At 34.3% G+C, this 26,110-nt stretch overlaps 1 protein-coding gene across 2 annotated transcripts; it reads left to right on the top strand.

The window, feature by feature from the left end:
• Positions 1-904: 904 nt before the first annotated feature.
• Positions 905-25,642, top strand: LOC127073941 (uncharacterized). 2 transcript variants are annotated; one of them, XM_051015196.1, is made up of 25 exons: positions 905-1,229; positions 1,465-1,572; positions 5,311-5,658; positions 5,947-6,101; positions 6,234-6,473; positions 7,448-7,557; positions 7,664-7,741; positions 7,841-7,947; positions 8,638-8,729; positions 8,814-8,929; positions 9,765-9,868; positions 9,947-10,024; positions 10,160-10,238; positions 10,391-10,559; positions 18,277-18,347; positions 19,173-19,253; positions 19,342-19,412; positions 20,977-21,073; positions 21,159-21,218; positions 21,767-21,821; positions 21,940-22,340; positions 22,425-24,266; positions 24,379-24,951; positions 25,030-25,088; positions 25,168-25,642. In XM_051015196.1, exons 2-25 carry the CDS (start codon positions 1,568-1,570, stop codon positions 25,361-25,363), a joined length of 5,187 nt encoding a protein of 1,728 aa, XP_050871153.1. In that variant the 5' UTR covers positions 905-1,229; positions 1,465-1,567; the 3' UTR covers positions 25,364-25,642. The 2 variants fall into 2 exon arrangements, with proteins under 2 accessions (XP_050871153.1, XP_050871149.1); XM_051015192.1 differs by lacking the exons at positions 905-1,229; positions 1,465-1,572 and adding an exon at positions 4,657-4,847.
• Positions 25,643-26,110: the final 468 nt, after the last annotated feature.

Below are 26,110 nucleotides of genomic sequence, written 5' to 3'. Positions count from 1 at the left end.
GACGTGTGACATACATCAGAAATAACTAAATACTAGTTTGCTTATGACATGTGGTCTTTGGACGTGTTAAGTCATCGACCAACATAACTTTTGATTATTTGTCAACAACCAAAACTTAAAAGACATATATTAGTGAAATTTCAATTTTATCCAATATGATATGAGTTAACATAAAATGAATATGAAGAAAACATAGATGAATGACAACTATAAATTTCTTAATATTTTTTATAATTTGATTATTTCTTGACATTTCGTTTAATTGAATTCAAAATACTTTAATTTTTTTTTATAACAAATTCAATTTTTGAAGCATTGCTTTTTCAATTCATTAATTTTCTAACACTATATATTAAATTTTTTTACAACCATATGCAGCTTATATTTTAGTCTTTTATTTTCTTTTCTATCTCTTTCATGCATTTTAAAATTAATTGTTTTACTTTTATTCTAAGTAAGTTGACCTATAAATCTTTTTTAGCCATTTCTTACAAATAAATTCAAATTTTATTTAGAAATTGTTTTAAAACAATCAATCATCTAATTAATTTACCTATTAAACATTAGTTATTAAACATTTATCCTCGTTTTTAAATTTGATTGATTTTCCATAAAAAATATCCATACATAGCTGTAATTATTAAAACAAATAATATATAGATTTATGGATATAGCATATTCAATCACAAATGATTATCCATTAAAATTTTTTAACTTCCAAAGGCGATAAGACGTCGTTTAGAAGAGTTTACAGTTTTTCGTCTCCTAACCTGCACGCATCTCATTAGCGCGTGTGGAGCCGCCTCAATTTTTTATTTATATATTCTTAATTTTATTATAAATTTATAAATTATAAATATTTTTCTTTTTGATTCTCAAAAATATTTTGCCGTACCCATAACCGCAAAGGCTCAAAACGCATCGTTTTGTTCAATCCCTTCTTTCTCTTCTTTCTTTCTTTGGTTCTTTCTCTGCTTCTATCTTTTCCTCATTCTGTGCATCCTCATATTTTATTGTATTATTATAAATACACTGAAAAATAATAATTAAAAAAGTTCTATATCACTGCACAGAGCTTCTTCTTTGATTCTAAAGTCGCATTGTGGCGCGTGTTTTACACTCGACTCGTTCTTCACAATTTCGAATTGCACAGTGCAATATCATCACTCTCTAAACCCAACCGCATCCCTGATTATACTTCTGCAGACTCATTCATATTCATGGCAATTGTACGGATAATTTCGAATTGCACAGTGCAACATAATTAATTATTCTATTTTGAAATTTTGATTATTTGTTTTTATCTTAATTTTCATGAACTGTGTTGATTTTTCTTTTGCCGCATGTGTTGATTATCTTTAATTGGTTTCTATTGGACATTACACTGTGTGTTTAAGTTAGTTTAATTGGTTTGAAAACTTTGGCATATTGAATTTTAGGGTTGTGTTTTCTTTGATGTTGCAGAGTAATGTGTGATGGATTCTTCTGAAAGTAAGGGTTTCAGTTTTGCAGAGGAGAGTTTTGGAGTATTGAAGACTGCTTCTCTGGTTGAATCTGTCATTCATTCATGAGGTTTTTTATTTTTTGATTACTATGCTCTATGGATTTCCAATTTGATGGGCGATGAATGGAATTTGGCTTTAACAATGTTAGGATTGTTTCATATGATTTGAAAATATGAGAGTATTTTTATTTTATTAATGTATATGTTATCTAATGATGTAGATGTTATTCTATTATGTTTTGATTATGTGTGAGCCATTTTGGAAAGTGAATGTAAGACCGAGTGGGTGACTGATATTGTTCTTTGCTGTTTAATTGTATATGCTTGGTGATCCTTTCTCTTGATAGGTTTTTTTCTCTTCATGTTCTATGTTTAGATAGTTTGGTGTTTTAAGAGAAATACTGAATAGGTTTTCTTTTCAGAAATATTTTGGATTAGATGGGGGGCAATGTGAAGCTGGGTGATATTTGATTCATTTAACATGAAATGAATACTTGAAGGATGTATAGCTTTAGGTTGTAGGTTATTCGAAACTTTGTGTGTTATTGGGCTTCTGTATCGGGTCATCTACAATGACATTTCGTAGTAAGATTCGTAGCGGTAACAACTGGTTCTTGCAAGTTCTACTATTGCAAGAATTATTCCTACATAAGACCGGTTCGTAACAATAAAAAAATTAAGGTAGCTTATTGGATTCATTTTCAAGAAATATAAAAGTGAGAGAGAGCATGTGGGAGTGGGACATTCTTAAAGTTCTTAAAGAGTTGCATCGTTGGAGTGAAAAGTTGCTGAAGTTTTTGAAACTGATGTGGAATTGTAGGATTTACTAAAATAAGTTAAGAATTTTAAGTTGATTTTACATTTCTACCATTTGCCATTTGGAGATGCTCTTAGTTTAGTGTATTGCTAGCTACCACTTGCCGAACATGTGACATCGGCATGCTAGAAGAGGGATGTGGAGTACAAAACTGTTCTCTAACACGTAATACTAAATTGTAAGCTTTAAAAGAAAGTGATTGGTGATTCATCTCATTGAAAGGTAGTTGTGATTAGTGAATTTGGATATCTTTATCATGCTCTCTTTGAGTTACTTATGTCTTGTAGAAATGACAGAATTACTGAATCATGTATCCCATAGAACCTGTGATCCTTATATTAGGTGGTAATGGTATAAATAAAACAAAATGATAGAGTTGAGGAAAAGTTCACCCGCAATTTAGGTAAAACTGTGACTTTAGAAAGCAGTTAATTTCTTCCTCATTATTTGTTATAGCTAGGTGAATCATATATTCTGTCTTTTTAAATGCACGGTTAGATATGGTTTTTCATATATTGTTGTGCTTTGGAGATAGATCTTAAAGACCATGCCTTGACACAGAGACATGTTAACTTGTTAGGAAAGCCATGTCAAGGACAGGGCTCTGCATTTCCTCAAAGCAAATACAGTAGACTTACCGCCACACCCTCTTATGCTTAGTATATGCTACTGTGGTATGGTAAGATTTGGGATGATGAGCCGCTAGGTCTTAAGGTGGGAGGCCACACCATTTACAAGGCACGGTGTGCTTTTAGCCCATGGTCATTGAAGAATAGCATGCTAATCTTTAGTCAATGATACTATTATATTGCCTAACCCTATGCTTACTGACACACAAATCTTACCAATTAAACACTATACAGATTTCCCTGGCATACACTCTAATCATAGAGCAAATGACCTATGTCTCCAGCAGTTAGCACTGCACACTTGGAACCTATGTTTCCAATCGAGATTACGCTTTAGTCTTCTAACGAGAGCCCTAACTCTAAAACACAATGTTATTGATCTAGATGGATAAATAAATGAAATGTCATCAAAATCACAATTTTAGTCGTAAGATCACACAATTTTATAACCCCACTCCCTTGGGACGATGTCACGTGCAAAGGAGCTTTTTGGAAAGACTGGAGGTGAAGTCGAAATTTTAATCGTGAGAGAGGGATCCAATCCAAATTTTAAGATGGTATCAGATCCTATTGTAGTTCTGTTGTTGGGCTTCCGGCATCTGTCCACACTTCAAGCTCATGGGGGCCCGAGTGCGAGGGCGTGTGTTGGAAAGTTCACATTCATTGCGGTCCACCCCTAGCCGTCTAATTATGGCATTTGGGTTGTCTTGGCTGCAGTCTCCAACGCCTTCATTGTGTTGGGCGTGAAGGGGTGAATTTAGTCCCACATTACTTAGAGATATGACATGTGTAGTGATTATGAAGATTGGGAAGCCCCACCTTATAAGCCAATTTTGTAAGGTTGAGTTAAGCCTAAGCCAAGTTCTAAAAATTATTATTAAAATATAAACTTACACTTTTAGTATTGTTCTAAAAATTGTTATTAAAATATAAACTTACACTTTTAGGATTGTTGTGACTTGTGAGAGACAACTATTATGCATCCATATGAGTTGTTTTTTTCTTCAGCAATTTCATATTTATATTTCTTCATTTCTTTTTATCTTTTAAACCAAACCTATTTTATCCATGTATACTTCTTTAAAATTAATTTTCCAAACCAGCCATAATTTTTGCATTAAAGTTCTATAATAAGTATTTATGCTTTACTATGGAGCTGAAATATTGAATAATTGTTATTTTAATGGTATTATATTATGCATCATATTATATGTTATTTTAATTTTAATATTAGGTAAACTCTTACGAGTTTACAAATCGAGTCTACATTTATGAGTTGAGTTTAAGTATGCTATACGAGTTTACCTAGACTCTCTAGTCGAGTTTAACAACCTTGATTATTATTATTATTATTATTATTATTATATTATTATTATTATTATTATTATTATTATTATTATTATTATTATTATTATATTATGCTATGCAACTTAATTCAAAACACGAATGGGTCTTTTTAATTTTTTTTCTAATTATTTTTTAACCGCTGTGTTATGTTCTACATTTGCATTGGTTTGGGCTGTGTTATCTATGAAGGCCCAATAATAAATTAAGTAAAGGATGATAAATTAATTTCAAATATCCCAAGTCTATTAAATTAATGAAATATGTATTTTTAACAAAATAATCTATAAAATATTTCTTCACTACAGATAATTTTCTTATTTCCTTAATCAATTATATTTATATGGAATAGGGTTACTTAGTTTATGGAATGTGTGTGTATTTTTCATTTGGGTAGAATCTTACAATCCTGCGATTTTCGTGCAACCCCCGAGCGATCCTAGGTGATTTTGGTAGAACTTGATGATCCTTATTACACTCGTACGTTATACAATCTTGTTACCCTCCTCCCGATCCTTGGCAAGATCTCGATCATGGCAGCATTGAACAAAAGGTTTGCTTTCCTTTGAAAGATATTTTCATTTCAATTATTACTATGCTGTTGGGATGTTATTTATGACTAGGATCATGAGCTGGGATGTTCTAAATGCTCCTCAGTCATGTCCCTCTGTCAATTGCTTAATTTTAGGATAAATTAAAATTTATGTAGTGGTTTGGGGTTAGTGTGAGTTGGTGGGAATGGAATGGAAGGGTGGTAATTATCATCTTGTTTTTCTGGAGGCATTGAAATCATGATAAACAAGAAAATCAAAGATGATATTGCTTTTGCTTTATATGGTATGCTATCCTTTCTTGATAAACGAATTCAAGGTCAGAATAATGGCTATTTGCTGGTTGTTGCTTTTCTATCTAATCAATTATGTGATATTACCTTTTGATTTTACTATCAGACTTTTGTAAATTTTAGGGTGTTTTTTTTAGATTGGTGCTTTACATGTTCATCTGATGTTTTGCAGGGATATGGCTTTGCAGAAGTGTGTTCCTTCCGGTGATGCACCTGCTGTTAATTTGAAACATTTGAGGATTTCCAGTAAGGTCCCTGAGAAAACCCATCCTGATGTGGAAAATCAGAATCCTAACATGGATGTGGATGTTGACCTTGGGGAAATTTATTTTCTCATTATGCACTTCCTTTCTGGCGGGCCATGTCATAAAACTTATTTACAGTTTTGGAATGAGCTTCTGGAGAAAGAACTATTGCCTAGAAGGTACCATGCTTGGTATTCAAGAAGTGGGGCATGCAGTGGAGTTGCCCACGATGATGGTCAATCATTCCCTTTAGGTTATAATAAGTTGGTGGAGAGGTATTTACAATGCTTTAGTTTAGTGTGTGCTGCTCGTCTTGTGTTTTTCCTTTAGCCTCTGCCTGTTGATGGTTGTGTCTTTTACTTTGTTAAGGTCTTGAAAGTTCACCAGTACTGGTCTATTTTCTCATTCATTTTCATGGCCTTTTTGCTAGTTGTGTTAACAGTATAGTTGTTTGATTGCTAGTTATGGGCTGTATGTAGTGAACAAATGAGGATGCAACTATTTTTATGTATTGCTTTTCAAAGTGATATTTTTCATTGATGTTGCAATTGACTATTATATAGGTACCCTCATATTGAAAAGGATCACTTGGTAAAGCTTTTGAAGCAATTGTTATTAAATACAGCCTCCCTGTCACCAGGCATGAGTACTGGAAAAGCTCCAAATGCAGCTGATGTACCCACTCTTCTGGGAAGCGGATCATTTTCACTGCTGAGCTGTACGTGTAATTTACTTATGCTTTAATTATTATGACTTTGAACACTTTGGGCTGCCCTTAGTACTGTGTTTTTAATTGAATTGGCTTTGCCTTTCTATATCTGTATTTATTTTATTTTTTTCTCTATTATAGATGACAAGGATAAAGTGAAAGAAGACGCCAAACCGCCACCTTCTTATATGCGCTGGCCTCATATGAAAGCCAATCAGGTTCATGGGCTTAATTTAAGGGAAATCGGGGGTGGTTTTCCAAGACACCACCGTGGACCATCTATACGTGCTGCATGCTATGCCATTGCAAAACCTTCTACTATGGTACAGAAGATGCAAAATATCAAGAGAGTTAGAGGACACCGTAATGCTGTTTATTGTGGTAGGCTATTCTATATAATACCAGAAAGTATTTAACCTTTTCTAAAAGTTTTAGTATTGTGATACTGAGCTATAGATAACTTCCAAGTTTTGTTGGTTATTCTTCCATACAATTCTTATATTATTAAACACTTTTTTAGCTTTATTCCATCCTTATTCCTGTATTCTATTTTATTTTTGTGAAAACCTCTAGAGTGTCAAACCCCCGCTGTCTCTGCCAATGACAAGTTTGTACTTTTCCTTTTGCATAGCAGAGATCGTGGATCATATTTTACCCAATCCGACTAGATCGGGTTAGCTAAAGCGCCCTTTCTTTTCTTTCAATTATGTTCCATTAGTGCTTTTCTAATAATCATGAATTATCCACTTCCTATCTGTTTTGAAAAGCCGAGAATAGTCTATACTCTTCTTTTCTCTGAATGTATTGGATTACTTTTATTAAAGAGGAAAGGGAGGAAGTACAATTAAGGGGAGAATAAAATATTCCAAAAAATAAGAGATATCAAACCCCAAGGAACTTGGAAATTTAGACGCATCAAAGGTACCCATTTCCAGTCCTTGATATCAGAAATTGAAACTTCTCACTCAAAATATCCACACCAGAACAGGAAAAGAGAAGCTACAGGCACAATCCTATAACACGGCAGTTTGGGGGCAAAGGGTTACCCATAAAGGAGAAACCTTCTGCTTCAAATGCCCCATAAAGCTAATTAAACACGATGTCATACAATCATAAAATGAACATAAATGCCCTTGATTAATAGGACAAGAGAAGCTCCTCCCTCCTTTAAAATATGTAGGATATTTTAAGTTAATAAACTCAATTACTGTACCTTTCCAAAATGACTTAAATTCATGCTGTGTGTGTCTTACTGTGAGTATTATTTCCATTGCTGTTTTTCTTGAATTTTTCTGTGGTTTTGGAATTGGGCCTGTTTAATAATCTCATGCACCTGATTCTATTTTATACTACAGCTATATTTGATCGGTCAGGAAGATATGTTATTACTGGTTCAGATGATCGACTTGTAAAAATTTGGTCAATGGAAACTGCTTATAGTTTGGCCAGTTGCCGTGGACACGAAGTGAGTCTTTTTTGTACTTCAAAACATGTCTTCTCCTGTTCGTATAGACTTGCATTGCTTTAATATTTGCTGACCATTGGATTGAATTATATACAATATTTGATAGGGCGATATTACTGACTTGGCTGTGAGTTCGAACAATGCTTTAGTTGCGTCTTCATCAAATGATTGTGTTATTCGAGTTGTAAGTATTCTGTGACGAAGTTAGCAATTCTTTTGTATCTTCTCTCCCTTCTATCTGTAATTTTTTGGCACTTTATATTTGACTATTTGGTTTTCATAGTGGCGCCTGCCAGACGGCTTACCAATATCAGTTTTGCGGGGACATACTGGAGCTGTTACAGCCATAGCCTTTAGTCCCAGACCTAGTGCTGTTTACCAACTTTTATCGTAAGTCTGTTTATTAAAGAATGACAAGTAGTTTATAATAGTCTTGCTGGTTGGATTTTGCAAAAAAAAGTTGCATGTTTTGCAGTGTGGATGCATGTCGAGTCAGCAAATGCAAATTATGCAATAGTTTCATTCGATTTTACAAATATTCTTAGTAGTATTGTAGGTACCAATGCAGTCATGAGGTGTATTTAAGTCCCAGTTGGTAATCATGTTCATCTAAATGTATGTAGTTTGCTGGATACAACATGTGAACTTTCTCAAAAGACAGACTAATATGCTTTCTCTATATCATTCAGATATTATTGCATGAAGTTATATTTGTATTGAACTCTTGATGGTTAATTCTTCTGATTTTCTGTTAAATTTGTTTAGGAATGCAATATGCTTGTCTATGAAATAAGAAGTGGCTAATTTATAACTTCACTAGTTTATGAGAGATCATCTGTGAGAGTTGGGTTGATGCATCAATTCAGTAAGGGGGCTTTTGATTTTTCCTATTTGTTGGTTTATTGAATCGATGCTATGTTGTGTGATTATGTCACTAAGAAAATATCCCTTATTGATGGATTTGAGACGCTATAGATTTTGGGTGCATTTAACCTTTTTAAGTGGCTTCTGTGGATTGCCCTTTCGTTACGCCTTCCAGGTTTTCCATTATGAATTAACTGTGATGTTTTTTTGTTGCAGTTCCTCTGACGATGGAACTTGTAGGATATGGGATGCTAGGCATACCCAGTCAAATCCTAGATTATATGTTCCAAAGCCTTTTGATTCTGTTGGTTAGTTGATTCTTTTGTTAGCTATGATTGTGACACCTTTTCTTGATAAAAAAGAACTAACTTGGTATAACATATTGGTTTCAGGAAGGAGTAGTGGCCAATCCTCAAATACAATGCCACAGAGTCATCAAATTTTTTGCTGTGCATTTAATGCTAATGGAACTGTCTTCGTCACTGGTAGCTCTGATAATCTTGCGAGGGTATATATAAATATATAGCACTTCTTCTCAGTGACATAGATGCATTAGCATATTCTGTAGTCTTAATTACTGCAAGCAAATGTAGGTTCTATAAATAGCCATCTATATTTAAAATTTTGTTATCGCCCCTTTTGATCTCTTGGCGTGTACTTGTGAATTGTGTCGATCTCATCAAAAAATAACCTCTCAAGAGACTGAGTATGGATTACTCTTCTCCAAAGCTAAATCTTTTTTCATCCCGGTTTAAGCCTTTTACAGGACACCAATGTCCATATTCAATCACTTCAACCATTTGTTCATTAGTTATTGTTGATTTCTCGTGCCTTCATCAACTACTAGTTATCTCCTGTCAGTTAGTGATAACCTTTCTAGTCTTTAACCATTTTCTGACCACCCTGCCTTCATCAACTACTAGTTATCTCCTGTCAGTTAGTGATAACCTTTCTAGTCTTTAACCATTTTCTGACCACCCTGACATGGTCACTGACCATTTTTGTATGATTGTCAAATGCTAACAATATATTTATCATTTATCGGCTGTCCAATACTTTATGGTCCCTATAACTTGCTTTTTAAACAGTTTCTGAGATTTTAGAACAGATTTATATCCCACTATAGCATTATTGAGTTCAGTCGTGACTTGATTCTGAGATTGATAGCTAAATGCATATTTGGTTAATCTTATTAAATAGATTTTAGAAAAACTTATCAAAATGTTTTTAAGAGAAGAGATTTTTGGATTTAGGGTGATATAACAAAACCAAACATGCTCTAAATTTGTTCAAATGGATTTCCTGCTTCACAATCTTCCGAGCTAACTCAAAAGGCTTTGCAGGTCTGGAATGCTTGTAAACTAAGTATGGAAGATACTGACCAACCAAATCATGAGATAGATGTACTGTCTGGTCATGAAAATGATGTAAACTATGTGCAATTTAGGTTAGTATATTCAGCACGATATATAATTTTATTATATGAATTTTTTGCATGCTGATGTTTTCACTACCTCTTTTGAAGTGGATGTGCAGTAGCATCTCGATTTTCCACAACAGAAACTTGGAAGGAGGAAAACGTTCCCAAATTTAAGAACTCCTGGTGTGTATGAAGTAGAATCTGGAATGATCTAACTCCTATTATGCTCCTCCTTTCTTTTGCTTCTCACAAGAAATGTCATATATCTAGTTCTCAATGCTTCGGCTATCTAATATATCTAAATGACGATATATCCAGGTTGAATCATGATAACATAGTTACCTGCTCTCGTGATGGTAGTGCTATTATATGGATTCCAAAATCACGAAGGTCACATGTAAGCTTCTCAAATATATTCTCCTACAGATGCTTTCAACCCACCCCCCTCCAAGCTGTTTTGCCTACTTTATTATTCAAATTGCAAAATATAATTTGGTTATTAACCAATGAGTTATATTTATTTTAATATGTTAAGTTTATTACATTTAGGGAAAAAGTGGTCGTTGGGCTCGTGCATATCATCTCAAAGTTCCATCTCCACCTATGCCTCCACAACCTCAGAGGGGTGGTCCACGCCAGAGAATTCTACCAACACCACGAGGTGTAAATATGATCGTTTGGAGCCTAGACAACCGCTTTGTTCTTGCAGCTATTATGGGTAATTTGGTTGACTAATTCTTCCTCCTCCCCATTCATTGTGTCCTCTGTTACAATTTAACATATTACTGGACAGTTGCTAATCCTTCCTACTACCCTCCTATTTATGCGCATCCCCCACTATTATAATCAATTGCCGACTAAACAGTTGCTACTATAGTTGCTACTATTACCAGTTCATGTGGTTCTGATCTTCTGTTCCGTTTTCTAGTCTTTCGATTGTACACCCTACTAATGATAGTAAAAAATAACTAAAGAAAAAATAAATTATTTACAACATTCTCTTCAAGTTGGTGAATGAATATCTATCATTCCCAGCTTGGAAACAATCTTTTCAAAGTTATTAGTGTCCAGTCCCTTAGTTAGAATATCTGCAAGATTGTTTTGGGAGGTGACACATGGAGTGTAAATAAGACTACTATCTCATTTTTTCTTGATGAAGTTTCTGTCAACTTCAATATGTTTGGTTCTATTCTATCATGCTTCACTGGATTATGGACTTTGCTAATTGGAGACATACCATCATAATAAAGTCTTATTAGTTCACCACTCTTTATTTTCAAGTTGGTTGGGATAAAACTCGGTCGTCGTCGTTGTTGTTGTTCTAAGATCATTTTCAGCCATAGCAGTTCGCGTATCCGTTGTGCTATTGCCCTGAACTCTGCATCTGCTTCAATACTAGATTTGGATACCTCACTTTGTTATTTTACTCTTCCAAGTCACAAGATTCCCACCCAGAAAACTGAAATAGCCTGTAGTTCTTCTCCTATCCACAATTGCTGCTCCGTGTGATGTAAGTATGTGGACCACATTATAACGCTTCAAGACCCAAGATTCCTACTCCAAGTGATTTTGATGAACAAAATAGTAGTATGGGTCTTGAAAGCATCTGTAGGAGAATATATTTGACAAACTTACATGTGACCCAAGATTCCGCACTCCAAGTCACAAGACTCCCACTCCTAATTCTTGGTCATCTTCATCACTTGTTACTATAATGTCGTCCACATACACCAATAATAATGTTACTTCCCCTATTTTAGAATGTTTGATAAATAAAGTATGGTCTCCTTGACTTTGTTTGAAGTCCAAACCTTACCATAATTTTAGTGAATCTTCCAAACCATGCTCGCGGTGATTGCTTCAGGTCATATAATGCTTTTTTTAACTCGCACACAATGTTGACAGCACGGTACCCAGGAAGTACATTCATGTAGGTCTCTTCTACAAGTTCTTCATGATGGAAAACATTTTTCACATCAAATTAGTGTAAATTTCAATTGTAATTAGCTGCTAAAGATGATATTACCTTGACATTATTCAATTTTCTAATCGGAGCAAATGTTTTCGAGTAATTTACTCCATAAATTTCTTTCCATGACTTGATTCCATTTTCTATCAGGCTATGCTTTAGATAGATATGTAGGCATTGTTATAGTGTTTAGACTTTGTAAGGAAGGTTTTATGGGTAGGTGAAAAATGTTTAAAGCTTAGGTAGTTGGAAAAGAGGTAAAGTGACCTTTTGGTATAGGTTGTTGTATCTTTTTGTAAGGACAATTTGAAGATGTAAACCTTTGTAATGCGGAGGTGCTATTGAGATTGATTATGGTTCTTGTTCATGAGAAAATTTAAGAATTGAATCACCAGAGGTTAAAGTGTCAAGGAAAGTTACCTCATGTAATGTCACACCAGACTCTTTGAAATAAGTAGATTAAGGAATGAGTTCCTACTTAGGAAATAAAGTGTGCCAGTTCATGGCTCATCCTCCTGAGACTCGTTGGGTTGCTGTCAAGAAAATTCTAAAGTACCTTAAAGGTACTCTTGATCACGGTCTCCATCTATCTCCTACCACACTAAACTAAGCCCCATCTCTAAGAGCCTTTTGTGATAGTGATTGGGTCTTAGGCCCTAATGACGAAGAAACACTTTAGGAGCTGACATTTATTTTGATCCTAATCTAATCTCACGGGGTCCAAAAAGCAACCTGTTATTACTAGGTCTAACACAAAGGCATAGTATAGGAGCTCAACTCATGCTACAAATTTTTTATTGTGGGTTCAAACTCTTCTCAATGGACTGCATGTCCCATTTGAAGCCCTAGTGATCTTGTGTGACCATCAATCTGTTGTTCCCCTTGCTCATAGTCCTATCCTTTACTGATCAGTGGGCTGATGTGTTTATTAACCGCTATCCTCTTCTAGATTTCTCGAGCTCAAGCACAAACTCAAGGTAACAACATGTAATTATAAATGCAATTGTTTCTCTCTTTCTTGTAACTAGTTTTCAAATAATGAAAACAAAATTCAAGAGAAAAACAAAAACTTTGTCTATGATTTCTATTAGTCATGAAGTAGAAAAGGTTTATCTTCCTTCCTTATATTCTCTTCCTGAAGATGGGTTTGAACGAATTAGATTTCTTATTCATGGAAGATAATATCTTGAGAGACAAAATTTATGAGATTTGTGGATGATAAAGTTTGTAATTCTTGTGGGTGAAAGAATATTCTATAAAAACACATTTTAAGGCTCTAGGATCAAATTTCCGTCTCCCATCACTAAGGATATGGACGAACGAAGTACATCCAAATATTTTAAGAGTGAGATTACTAGAGGTGGACATATCACGATAGAATGAGGATCAGACTTCCATAGGGGTTTTGGATGCAAAGGCAATATAAAGTAAACAATTTATGAGATATGATGCAGTTAAAACCGCCTTGCCACAATTGTTTGTTTTTCTCTCTCAGCAATCCCATTTTGTTGGGGTATTTTAACACACAAAGATTTATGAATAATACATTCTTTTTGACAAAAAATTAAGACTGTTATTAAAGTAATCTTTGGCATTATCAGACCTAATCCTCTTAATGCTCGCACTAAGCTTGTTTTTAATCATGGAAAAGAAGTGGGAAACACAATTGGTTTTAGATTTTTGTTTTAGCTTGTAGACCAAAGTAACTCGAATACAATCATCAATAAAAGTTACAAACCAACAAACTTATATGTTTGGAACATTCGATGGACTCCATAGTTTGAATTAGATAAAATGGAAAAGTACTCCATTTATCATTGTTCTAGTACACAAAAAAGTTCCATATTGCTTGGGAATCGAGATCATGAATAATTTATATACAACACACATACTCCTCAACCCAATATGGCAGATGTGTGGGAAGAAGGTTATAGTAATCTATGGTCTTGAGATGGACCTGTCCTAGAACTACGACTGATTATAATTGGACATGATATTGGAAACTGTCAGATCGTACTTCAAAGGATCTTATGACTTCTATCCTCTATGATAGTTGTGTCAAATTGACGGTTCTAAATCGTTGAAAATCCTAGGACCTCCCTATAAATGGCAAAAGATAGATCCTAGGACCTCCATACGATAGATCCTAGGACCTCCATATTGTTCATAATTGATTCCAAAAAAAGGAATTGTTGTTGCTAGTAGATTTGGAGGAATATTTTGATTATTCAAGTAATAAAGGCTATTCAATTCTTTCCCATTTCCAATCTTCCTTTATGAATTATTTGTCCTAAAAAATACAAGCATTGTTATAAAAAACGTTGTCTTTTGTGAGTTTTCTTAATGGAAATTAGGCTAATGGATAATTTGGAAATATGAAGAACATATTGTAGGATTATTGACAAACTTATTTGAACATATCCTTGATCCATTACACTTATTAGTAAATAGGGAATAATGTTATATTTTATTCTTCAGTATTAGTTTGTATAAATAGGAAGATTACTACTTAGAAAAGGAATATTCTAGGAGAACATTCTAGAAGAAGAAAATTCTAGGAGAGTATTATCATAATAAAAATGACTAAATATAGAAAATGAATAAATAGGAAAATTATACCGTTACTCCAACACCCCCTCAAGTTGGTGTATAGATATTTATCATGTCCAACTTGCATATAAAATGCTCAAATGTGGGTCTAGCCAAACTTTTGGTGAGGATGTCTGCAGTATGTTGACTTGAATTTACAAATGGTAGACATATGAGACCGACATATAATTTCTTTTTGATAAAGTGGCGGTCTATCTCAATGTGCTTGGTATTGTCATGTTGAACATGATTATGATCTATGTTGATGGCTGTCTTACTGTCAGAGTATAATTTCAACCGAGGTTCAATCTTTACTTTCACTTTTTCTAAAACTATGTGGATCTACATTCCTTCACAAATATCTCGAGCCATAACTCTAAATTCGGCCTTTGCACTACTTCTGTCTACCACTCATTGTTTCTTCAAGTTATAAGATTACCCCAAACATAGATACAATATTTATAGGTAGACCTTCGACCTGTTACTGATCCTACCCAATCAACATCCATGAATATAGAGACATTCCTTTCACTAATCTTCTTAAAAAATAAGCCATTTCCTGAATTAACTTTCAGATACCTTGGAATTCTGTAAACAGTCTCAAGATGTTCCTCAAAAAGAAAATACATAAATTGACTTACTACACTAACTAAGAATACAATGCTTGGTCTAGTGTGAGACAAATAAATTAGTTTACCAACCAATCTTTGATACATTTCGGTGTCCACAGGAATCTCTCCCTTTTTCCAATGTTTTGCATTAGGTTCCATGGGAGAATCTGCTGGTCTACAACCACTCATTTCAATTTCTTTCAGGATGTCTAGAATATATTTTTGTAGGGAAACGACGATTCCCTTCTTTGATCAGGCAACCTCCTTACCAAGAAAGCATCTCAAGAATCACAAGTCCTTTATTTCAAAGTTGGCAGCTAGTTTCTTTTTTCTTTTTTGAAAGCTTGGTATCTGGCCTTGCAATCGACTAATCCAAGGGGACTAATCCCACTGTCTACTTGCGGGGGTCTGTTTAAAGTCAGAATGAACCTCTGTATTGACTGGCCCAACACGGGAATTGTTAGCACCTAGCGGGATTCAAACCTGAGACCTTGAGAGGAGCACACTCTTAGGGTCCAAGTCTTCACGAGCAGGCCAACTCCTAGGAGTTAGCTAGTTTCTCTTTTACTTTAAGCCATCTCACCTATATCATCTCTAGTAACAACACTATCATCAACCTAGACTATTCGTGCCGCAAATTTTCATTGCGGGAGAATTTTGTAAACAATGTGTGATCAGCTTGACCTTGAATGTAACCCTATTTTTTAATGGATTGGGGGAACTTTTCAAACCAAGCTCTAGGGGATTGTTTTAGTCCATACAAAGTCTTCTCCTGTTTACATACATTAAATCCAAAATTATTTTCAAAACTAGGAGGTATATCCATATAGATTTCTTCATCCATATTGCCATTAAAAAATGCATTTTTAACATCCATTTGATGTAAAGGCCAGTCTAAGTTGGCAGCAAGAGAATTCTTACGGTGTTCAACTTTGCAACATGAGCAAATGTCTGAGTAATCTGTACCATAGGTTTGAGTGAAACTTTTGGCAATCAACCGAGCTTTATATCTTTTAATTGATCCATCTGAATTGTATTTCACGGTAAACACCCATTTGTATCCCACAGTCTTCTTACCATCTGGTAGTGTCATAATACTCCAAGTCTTGTTCTTTTCAAGTGCTCTCATCTTCTAAAGTACAACTTCCTTTCATTTTAGAACTTCTAGAGCATCCGGGATATTTTTTGAAATTTCAATACTAGACAATTATGAGATAAAAGCAATGAATGATGAAGACAAATTTGAGTAAGAAATAAAATTGGACAAAGGATGCTTAGTACAACACTTGATAAGTTTTCTAATAGATATTGGATCATCAATATCAAGATAGATGATACGACTATCATACACTGAAATAACTTTACCTTTCTTTTTCTTAGGAGACCGATCATTCCCTGGTTCAAATTTATGGAAGTGTTGGAATGTGGACTCATTACTTTCTTTGTGATTTTTTTTCTCACAAAGACCTTGCCTTTTCAAATCTTATATTTTGCTTCATATCTATTTTCTACATTTGTTTTATCATTATGTGGCATTTTTATTAGTTCACATCATCATGAGAGAGTGTAGGCTCATATTCCCTAAATTCCTCACTCCTAGCAGATGTAGTTTCAATAGGTGAATCATGGCTATTTGTTGTTGGGGCAAAAGTGTAAGTCTCAAAATTTTATGATATTGACAAAGATGAATTAAAAAAATTTATATCTGTTTGAAATGACTCTTCTTCCTTAAAATTCTCCCCCTAAAGATGAGTATCATTGATGTGTTTTCAAAGAATGTGACATTTTTTCTTCTTTGGAACAAAACATTTATGTTTTTTTGTGTTGGAGAATATTCAACAAAATCAAATTTTGTAGCACGTAGTTCAAGTTTTCCAATAGGGTTTATCCGAAGCATTAAACCCAAAAGAAAATGGAGACATTCTAATAGATAATTTTTTTGTCATAAAACAACTTTACAAAACCTTTAAACCTTTGTAATCAATAAGAGATAGCTGCTTAGAGTGGCCGATCCCAAACTGGAATAGTGGGACAACTTTTATTTGAATATTTATACTTATACTATATAAAATAATTTATATCTTAATAATCAATATCTCTAAAATATAATTTATAATATACTATTTTGTTTCTAAATATAGGACCCTTTTGACAAAATTATGGAAATTAAGAAAGTTGTTGGTAGTTTTAGATTTATTGATAATTTACATATATATATATATATATATATATATATATATATATATATATATATATATATATATATATTTCAAGTTTATCGTTTTAAGAGAGAGAATAGGTTTATATTTCCTTCATATTTATTGTTGATTGCAAGACAAAAAAGATGTAAAATAAGTAAGAGTAGTGTTTGTATAGAAGAAACAATTAGTATAGTTGGAAATTTAAAGATGATCTTATAAAAAGGGGATAGAAAAATTCTCAAGAGGGTCTTATATTTTAGTATGAAGTTAGTAAAGAATAAATTAGATTATTTCTAAACGATCATAAAAATGTATGCTATATATATCCAAATAAATTTATTTTAAGCCTAAATTTGTAAATGTATTTATTATATTTCCAAATAAATTTGTTATATTAATAGTAATATTTACTACTAGTAAATTTATTATTTTATTTCCTTATATATCCAAATAAATTTATTATATTAATAGTAATATATTTACTAGTAAATATTACTATTAATATTTTCTATTCATCTTTTTGGTCTTTTATTACTAAATAATATTTTTTTATAAGTATTATATTTATTTGACTGTGTTGCTTTGTTATTTATTCTTCTGTTTATTATTACTCATTACTACTCGCGCCGTGCCTTTTTTATATGCACTTGTTGCATTGGTTGTGTTATTAATGTGAACATTTTGTTTATAATTATTACTAAATTATCCTTTTTCTATGTGTATTTAATTTGAATTTTCATATTCTAAGGAACATTAGTAGTATTAATTAGGGTTATGTTTGAAAAGAGCTTATATTTAGAGATTTCTTTGCCTAAAAAAAGCTACTTAAACGCCCAACCTTTTAATGGTGCCTTTAGTTGTCTGTTTCACAGATTGGGCTTGGCCCAAAGTTTGTCTTCTCCTTTCTGCTTTAACCTAGCAAAGGAAAAATAGAGTTACCACTGTGCACACTGTGTTTCAAGCCTTCTGCTGTGTACACTTGTCATGATAATGCCGTGGCTCTTTTATTCTTGTTTTTTGATTTTGAAGGTAATGGTCTATTAATTATCCGAGCACAATTTGCAGATTGCAGAATCTGTGTTTGGAATGCTTCTGATGGCAGCTTAGTGCACTCATTGACTGGACATACTGAATCTGTAAGTGTTCAATTTCTTGAGTTAGGCATGTCATGTCTCTCATTTTCCCTACTCTGCCACCATTTTTAGTGTGTATAATGTATGAGGTGTGGCTCCAACTATTTATGACATTATTTAACGCACAAGCTGGACACCTGATTCTTAATGTTGTTTATAGACATATCATGTAAATAGGAATAGTATCTCCTATACTCATTTTTGTATTTATTATCTCGAGCCTATATAAAATCGACTCCCCTGTGTAGTTCAAACGCAGTTTCTTCATATGCTTCTCGTTTTCTCTCTTTCTACAATGTCTATGGTTGTGTTTCCAAGAATTCATGTACAACTAAAATCCTCTTTTGCATCACGAGGGTTTGTTAAGCTCCCTTCCTCGAAACTTTGTTGGGCTTGAAATAATGTGTAATTAGTATTGAAACTAAACTCTGTTTCAACTTTCAAGTTGAATTTCTGATATAAGAGCAAAGGCCACTAGGACCGATCATTTGAACACATGGCGGACTAGGCTTCAGTATTATCTGAAGTTGTTGACATTGAATCTTATAATATTAAGCAAGATTTTAATAGTTCTTAAAATAGTCTTTTTTGTGAAGGAAGAATTTTATTGAAGGGATTTTATACCCATGAAGGAAGAGCTTTGTCTGCTTTTGATTGGCCATGCTCATGACTTTTCACTTGCTTAGTTGCTGGTTTTCTTTCTGATAATATGCTATTTCATTTTTAGTTTCAAATCAAGCGCCGAAGGGGAAAAAACATGTAATTTTGATGGTTAATTTTTCTGATTTTTTAGCGTAATAACTTGTTTTGTCTCTCTGCTCATTTTAGACATATGTTCTGGATGTTCATCCTTTTAATCCACGGATAGCAATGAGTGCTGGATATGATGGAAGAACTATTGTATGGGATGTAAGTCTCTAGTTTCTATTATCTTGCTTATTTGTAGGCTTTGGCATTCCTCTTATGTTTTAGATGACTGTCATTTTTATGTCATCAGATATGGGAAGGCTTGCCTATCAGGATATATGAGATATCACGTTTCAAGTTGGTGGATGGAAAATTTTCTCCGTAAGTACAAAATGAGTGTGCTAGCTCAGAAATTTATTTGTATCAAGTTGGTTGTGTGTGTAGTTTCCTTAAGTTTTTCTCATTATCTCATATCATCATTGTTAGAAAATGAAATAATATCTTTAATATTATGCTAGAATGTCTTGGTTTCTCTCCTAGGATAAGTTTTCAAACATAGTATATTATAGATTATCTCTTATGATTAATTTCCATCTTTCTTTTTTTTCTCTCTTTATTTTCTTTCTTTCTTTCTTTCTTTTTTTCTCTGTCATTTCCTATTTATTTAAGATTTGAGTCTAGGTATCTCTATAATATAAGTAGGGATTAGTGTTTAGTCTTTTGTATAAAGTCATTATCAAAATAATATTTTAAGTTCATATTATTTCCTCTCCTCCTTTTATCTAAAATCCCAACTTCAACATGGTACCTAGAGCTTGAGCTTGGTTTGATCCTCCATAACCTGCCTTGTCACTACTCAGCTACTAAGTTCTCAAAAGTTTGAGGATGTAATAGTTTCCTCTTTTCTGGCATGCCCTCCATTTTACGACTGTAGTCTCTTCTATCTACCATTGCTTTTTATGCCACCACTCTTTTTGATGACATTTCAGGAAAACAAAACCACAATTGTATCCGCCTCCACCGGCCAAACCTTAGAAAATCAACTCCAACGGGCATTACACCCGCTCCAGCAATCTCCCTATCCAGTTTGTTGCCTCTGTGTGGGTGCACGTCTGACCAGTCTTCTGGCAAACCTTTTGACTGACGAGTATGCACAACAATCGGAGGCGGCAGATAGAGTAGTGCTCGGTGGTGGTTATAGATGACCATAGTGGTGTTCGGAGGTGGCTAGAGTGATGGTTGGAGTAATTGTCGGTGGTGGTTAGTAGCCAATAATGTTACTGTTGAACAAAAAATAAGAATATAAAACTTATTTTTGTAGTTTTGCGTTTTTGGGAAAATTGTTTTCAAATTAAGTAAAAAGTCAATTCATCCCTTTACTTGAGCATGTTTTGTTTTCAAATTTAATTTCAAAACCAAAAACTAGAAACTGAGTTGAACCACCCCGAACGGACCCCCTAAGTTATTCTAACATACTGTCATTATAATATAAAATATCTTCTCATATTTTAACTCTCTCCCTTAAGCTAAAACTTACTATATTTTAAGCTTGTCACAAATATACCTTTCTAATAAGAAAATAAAACAACTGAGACACCAACCTGAGGTGTACATGGTTCTTAGAAGTTTTTAACCTTCTATTCATCTAGTGTTACCACTGACACTTAAATATTTTATTTTGTTTGTGGTACATATTGATCACAAAACAGAGAGTTGTGTTGGGACTTAAGTGTTTTGCCAATATTTCTTTGCTCGTACGATGTCTTAGCATGCATCAAATGCACCATATTGTTTGTTTAACATTGTTCTATAGTAAATTTGACTTAATTGGTGAAGACATCACGATTTGCATAAAGCAAAAACTTATTTTTGGTTTTATGGTTCGTATTTCGGAAATTAGTAAATGGAATATGGCTATTTATGTGGACTTTTATGGCATATATAGGGATGGGACGTCAATTATACTATCTGATGATGTTGGTCAACTATATATATTAAGCACGGGCCAAGGTGAGTCCCAGAAAGATGCCAAATATGATCAGGTACATACAGTATTAAGTATTAACTGTTGTGTTTCTCTCTCATTTGCTACTGTTTTGACACTAATGTTGTCTGCAAATCCAACAGTTCTTTCTTGGTGATTATCGACCTCTCATTCAAGACACACATGGTAATGTACTTGACCAGGTTAGTTGATTGCCTTGCTTCCCTTCTCATTTATGATACTCTTAGAACATCTTTTTTTGCTTACTGTCTTGCCTACTGGTTAATCTTTTCATTGTTGGGGCGGGGGAAGAGGGAATGAGGCTTTTTGTATTAGATATTCTATATTTTAACCTAAGGGCAAAATTTTGCACAAGAATATTCCTGGCCAAAACTGACTTTTCAATGCCTTAAGAAAAACAGTTTATAAAATAATTATTTTGGTAGATCAACTTTCACATGTAGTAAGAAGAGTAAGAAAAAAAAAGAATATCAATACAGTAAATTCCAATGTTGAAGTGTAGTGAAATATTTAATTTTCACACTGACACATTAAGCTATGCATTTGGTGGAGGACCATATAACCACTACTTCTGTATAATTTTTGTAGATACACAAAGTTTCAATCGCAATGAATGAAAAACCCAATTTTTAAAAAATGCCTTTGATGTTATGGGTTTTATTTAGAATGCATGCTTTATTTTCTCTTATTGCATCTGCTTTTCTAATTTAAGTTATATTTAATGAGTCAGGAAACTCAGCTCATTCCATATCGACGTAACGTGCAAGACTCACTCTGTGATTCAGGTCAGCTTCACTCCTTAGTTCTAATCTTAACACCCACACAGACGGACACATAATATAAAATCATTGTTTTCCTCACATTTTTCACTACTTGTTTGTTGTATGCTCTGTCAAACTTCAGCAATGATACCATACCCAGAACCTTATCAGAGTGAATTTCAAAAGAGACGACTAGGAGCTTTAGGCATTGAATGGCATCCATCATCGCTAAAGCTTGCCGTTGGTCCTGATTTCAGTTTGGACCCAGAGTATCATATGCTTCCATTGGCTGATTTGGACATGCTTACAGAACCACTACCAGAGTTCATAGATGCTATGGATTGGGTGCCAGAAATTGAAGTGTTTGCTGATGATACTGATTCAGAATATAATCTAACTGAAGATAGTTCTTCCCGGGGTGAGAAAGGATATTCAAGCTCCAGTGCCTCTGGTGATCCTGGTTGCAGCACCAATAACAGTGACGATGAGGACACTCACATGGACTGCATTCGTAGATCGAAAAGGAAGAAACAGAAGACCGGAGTAAGTACACAAATAGAAAATATACAACAAATACTCGTTATGCTTGAAATAAATTTAAATTTATTCCCATTTTCTTCTCTGCAGATTGAGATTATGACTTCATCTGGGAGACGCGTTAAAAGAAGGAATTTGGACGAGTGTGAAGGAAATGTTGTCAGTAGTAGCCGAAATTGGAAGGGAAAAAGTGAAGAAAAAACATCAAGGAGGAAATCTTCTAAATCAAAATCTTCCAGACCTCAAAGAGCTGCTGCACGCAATGCTCTGCATTTATTTTCAAGAATTACAGGCACTCCAATAGAAGGAGAAGAAGATAGTTTGGTTGATGATTCTTCAGACAGTGACTCATCATTGCAAGAGTCTAATATTGACAGTGATGAATCCGGTAGAGCTTCCCCAATTGACCAACGGAATTATTCCAAGGGGAAAGAAGTATTACTGTGTGAATCAGAGGATACAAAATCTCACAAGTTGACTGAGACTCATGTAAACAGGAGGAGGTTGGTCCTCAAATTGCCAATTCGGGATTCATCTAAAACTACACATGAGTTTAAGAACCAGGCTGAGTTGGTTGGCACATCATCAAAAACTGCTCATGAATCTCCAGATTTTAATAAGACCAGAGCAAGTTCTACAGAGCCAGGATATTGTTTTGGCAATGGAAGTTCCTCTTCAATTGATAGAATAGATCAAGTAAAACTTGACCAGGTATCAACAGGCATAGATTTACTGGAGAAAATTAGATGGGGGGAGGTTAGGGCTCGTTCATCTAAACCTCTCAGAGCAAGAGAAGCTGTGCCACCAGGTGCAAATCCCAACTCTGTCAGACTTCCTAACCATCTCAATGAAAAAGAAAATGTTAGTACTGGGCACGAGAAAGAGGACAAGGACTTCAGCAGTACACCAACCCCTGCTTTAGAAATCCAAAATGATAAGGTAGAAAGTTTGCCAGAAATAAATGATGATTGTGCTGGTACTACCTCCCAGGCTCTTAATCCTACTGAGAATGGAGGACCACTCATATCCTCCAGCAATTACAGGGATCAAGATGAACCAATAGTTTCTGCATGCATGATTCCTCGGGATAATACTCTTGTATCAGTCGGCCAGAATGTGGCTGATCAACTACCTGAGCAAAATATTAGTTTTCCTACTGTTTCAACAAAGCTAAGGTCTAAAAGGGGTGCAAGGAATCCTGAAAGTCCATGTAAACTTGAAACAAAATCTTCAGTGCTAAAGAATAGTGCATCTAGCTGTAATGCTGATAATAACTTGAAAAATGAAGAGCATGTGGTTGTGGTTAAGGATGACAACGATACTAGAGTAACATCTAATCTGAGAGAAAATGGTTGTCAAGAAGTTGATGCTCTGACTAAACAAGTCAGTACTTCACATGATTCAATAGAACCACATTCCAATAGAGATAGAATGTTCAAAGCTGTTTATAGAAGATCAAGATCACATAAGGCTGCGACTAATTTAGCTGATTGTAGTGGCTTGGGAGAGTCCACTTCAAATGGGAGCAACAGTAATTTTAATGTGGCAGTGGACAGTAATGGCCCAAATGAAGCTCTACATACCAATGGTTCCCTAGAGTTGGAACAAAGTACTTGTGTTCTGAATAATGAGCGGAGTAATCTTAAAGTGCAGCAAGGAAATGGATCTAGTATGGTTAGTATTCCTCAGAATGTTTCACCAAATAAAGGAAAACTCTCAGAAGAAGAAAGGGGTTCTTGTTCAAAATTAACTGTTGGTTTGAGGTCCACTAGGAATCGGAGGTCTACTTATAATATCCGTGAGACTAGTCCTGTAAATAGAAGAAAGTCTCTACAATCGGCTGTGAAGGGGTCCTGGTTGCTGTTATCAACACATGAGGAAGGATGTAGATATATTCCTCAACTGGGGGATGAAGTTGTATATCTAAGACAGGTTAGTAATGATAAGGAACACCTTTTGTTTCAATTAAGCTTTTTTATAATTTTTGCATGTACCATCTTAGTTTTTATTTGTAAGTTTACCTTTGAAAATGTCACTTTTTCAGGGACACCAGGAATATATAGATTATAGCCGTAAAAGAGAGTCAGGACCTTGGGTGTCACTTAAGGGACATCTAAGAGCTGTAGAATATTGTAGAGTTCAAAGCCTTGAGTATTCTCATGTTCCAGGGTCTGGTGATAGCTGCTGCAAAATGACCCTCCAGTTTGTGGATCCAAATTCAAGCGTTGTTGGCAAAACTTTTAAATTAACCCTACCTGAAGTGACTGGTTTCCCTGATTTTCTTGTTGAAAGAACTAGGTTTGATGCTGCTATCCAAAGAAACTGGACACGCAGGGATAAGTGCAGGGTTTGGTGGAAGAATGAGGATAACTCCTCTGGTAATTGGTGGGAGGGTCGGATTCAGTTTGTGAAGGCCAAATCATCTGAATTTCCAGACAGTCCATGGGAGAGATATAGTGTTCGGTACAAGAGCGACCTCTCTGATGAACATTTGCATAGTCCCTGGGAGCTTTTTGACTCTGATACTCAATGGGAACAGCCTCATATTGATAATAACACAAGAAATAAACTGCTATCCGCTCTCACCAAATTACAGCAGTCAAGCAACAAAATTCAGGTATTTACCCAAAATCCATACGTCTTTTTCCTCTGCAGATAAATGTAAATATTCACTTCTATGTTTACTAATATCCAGGATCGTTACGGCTTGCATGAATTGGAGAAAATTTCAAATAAGACAAAATTTACAAACAGGTATTCAATCGGTTCTTTTTGAAGCAGAACTATGTAAATGTATCTACATTTTGTTTAAATATTTCTGGTAAATTTGCAGGTTTCCGGTTCCTCTGCCTATTGAGTTGATACAATTAAGACTGGAGAACAGTTACTACCGAAGTTTGGAGGCACTCAAGCATGATGTCTCAATTCTCATCTCCAATTCCACCTCATTTTTTGAAAAGGATGCAGAAATGACAGCCAAAATCAAACGCCTATCAGAGTGGTTCGCGCGGACATATTCATCTTTATAGCACTTTGCTTCCCTAGGACATAGCAGCATTATGGTCAAGGCAGTCCCAGCTGCTATTTTCGCCCATAATTTTTCTTTTGTAGATAGATTCTTTACTGTACTTTTGGATTAGTTTTTCTTTTATCTTGTTTAGTGTATTAGATTCTGAGGCTAGAGGTAGCAATATCAGGATAAAGAAGCATTTTGCTGTGGAAAATTCTGCGGCTACCATTCATTATTTGTACAGAGTCACATTACTGATAGCAAATGTGAAATTCACATTGAGAATTTCTTGCTCTCATCTTCTTGTTGCTACCGTTGCTTTTCATTCTTGAGCTATAATTAATAGAATATGCTTTTGTTTCAATATGAATGATTATAACGCAACCAATACATACATATGTCTTGCTGAATTTTGGGTATGGGTGTGCAAATAAATCGGTTCAATAGAACCATATTTAAAAAAACTGGAGAACCAATTTTAAAAACCCAGATTATTTGACATACAAACCGGCCCATATCCATTTTAATAAAATCTAAAAAAATGGAGAATTTTCTTAATATATATATATATATATATATATATATATATATATATATATATATATATATATATATATATATATATATATATATATATATATCGGATGCATTCTGAGTTCATATAATTCTGACTTAATATTAAAATATTTTGGAGATGCATCTTCAAATTTATTTCGGAGATGCATCTTCAAATTTATTTCGAAGATGCATCTCCAGAAAGTATTGG

This window comes from Lathyrus oleraceus, chromosome 1 (assembly GCF_024323335.1).
Source record: "Lathyrus oleraceus cultivar Zhongwan6 chromosome 1, CAAS_Psat_ZW6_1.0, whole genome shotgun sequence".
Lineage (NCBI taxonomy): Eukaryota > Viridiplantae > Streptophyta > Magnoliopsida > Fabales > Fabaceae > Lathyrus > Lathyrus oleraceus.
The sequence above is the reverse complement of the archived record's forward strand: the minus strand, read 5'-3'. Positions and strand labels throughout refer to the sequence as shown.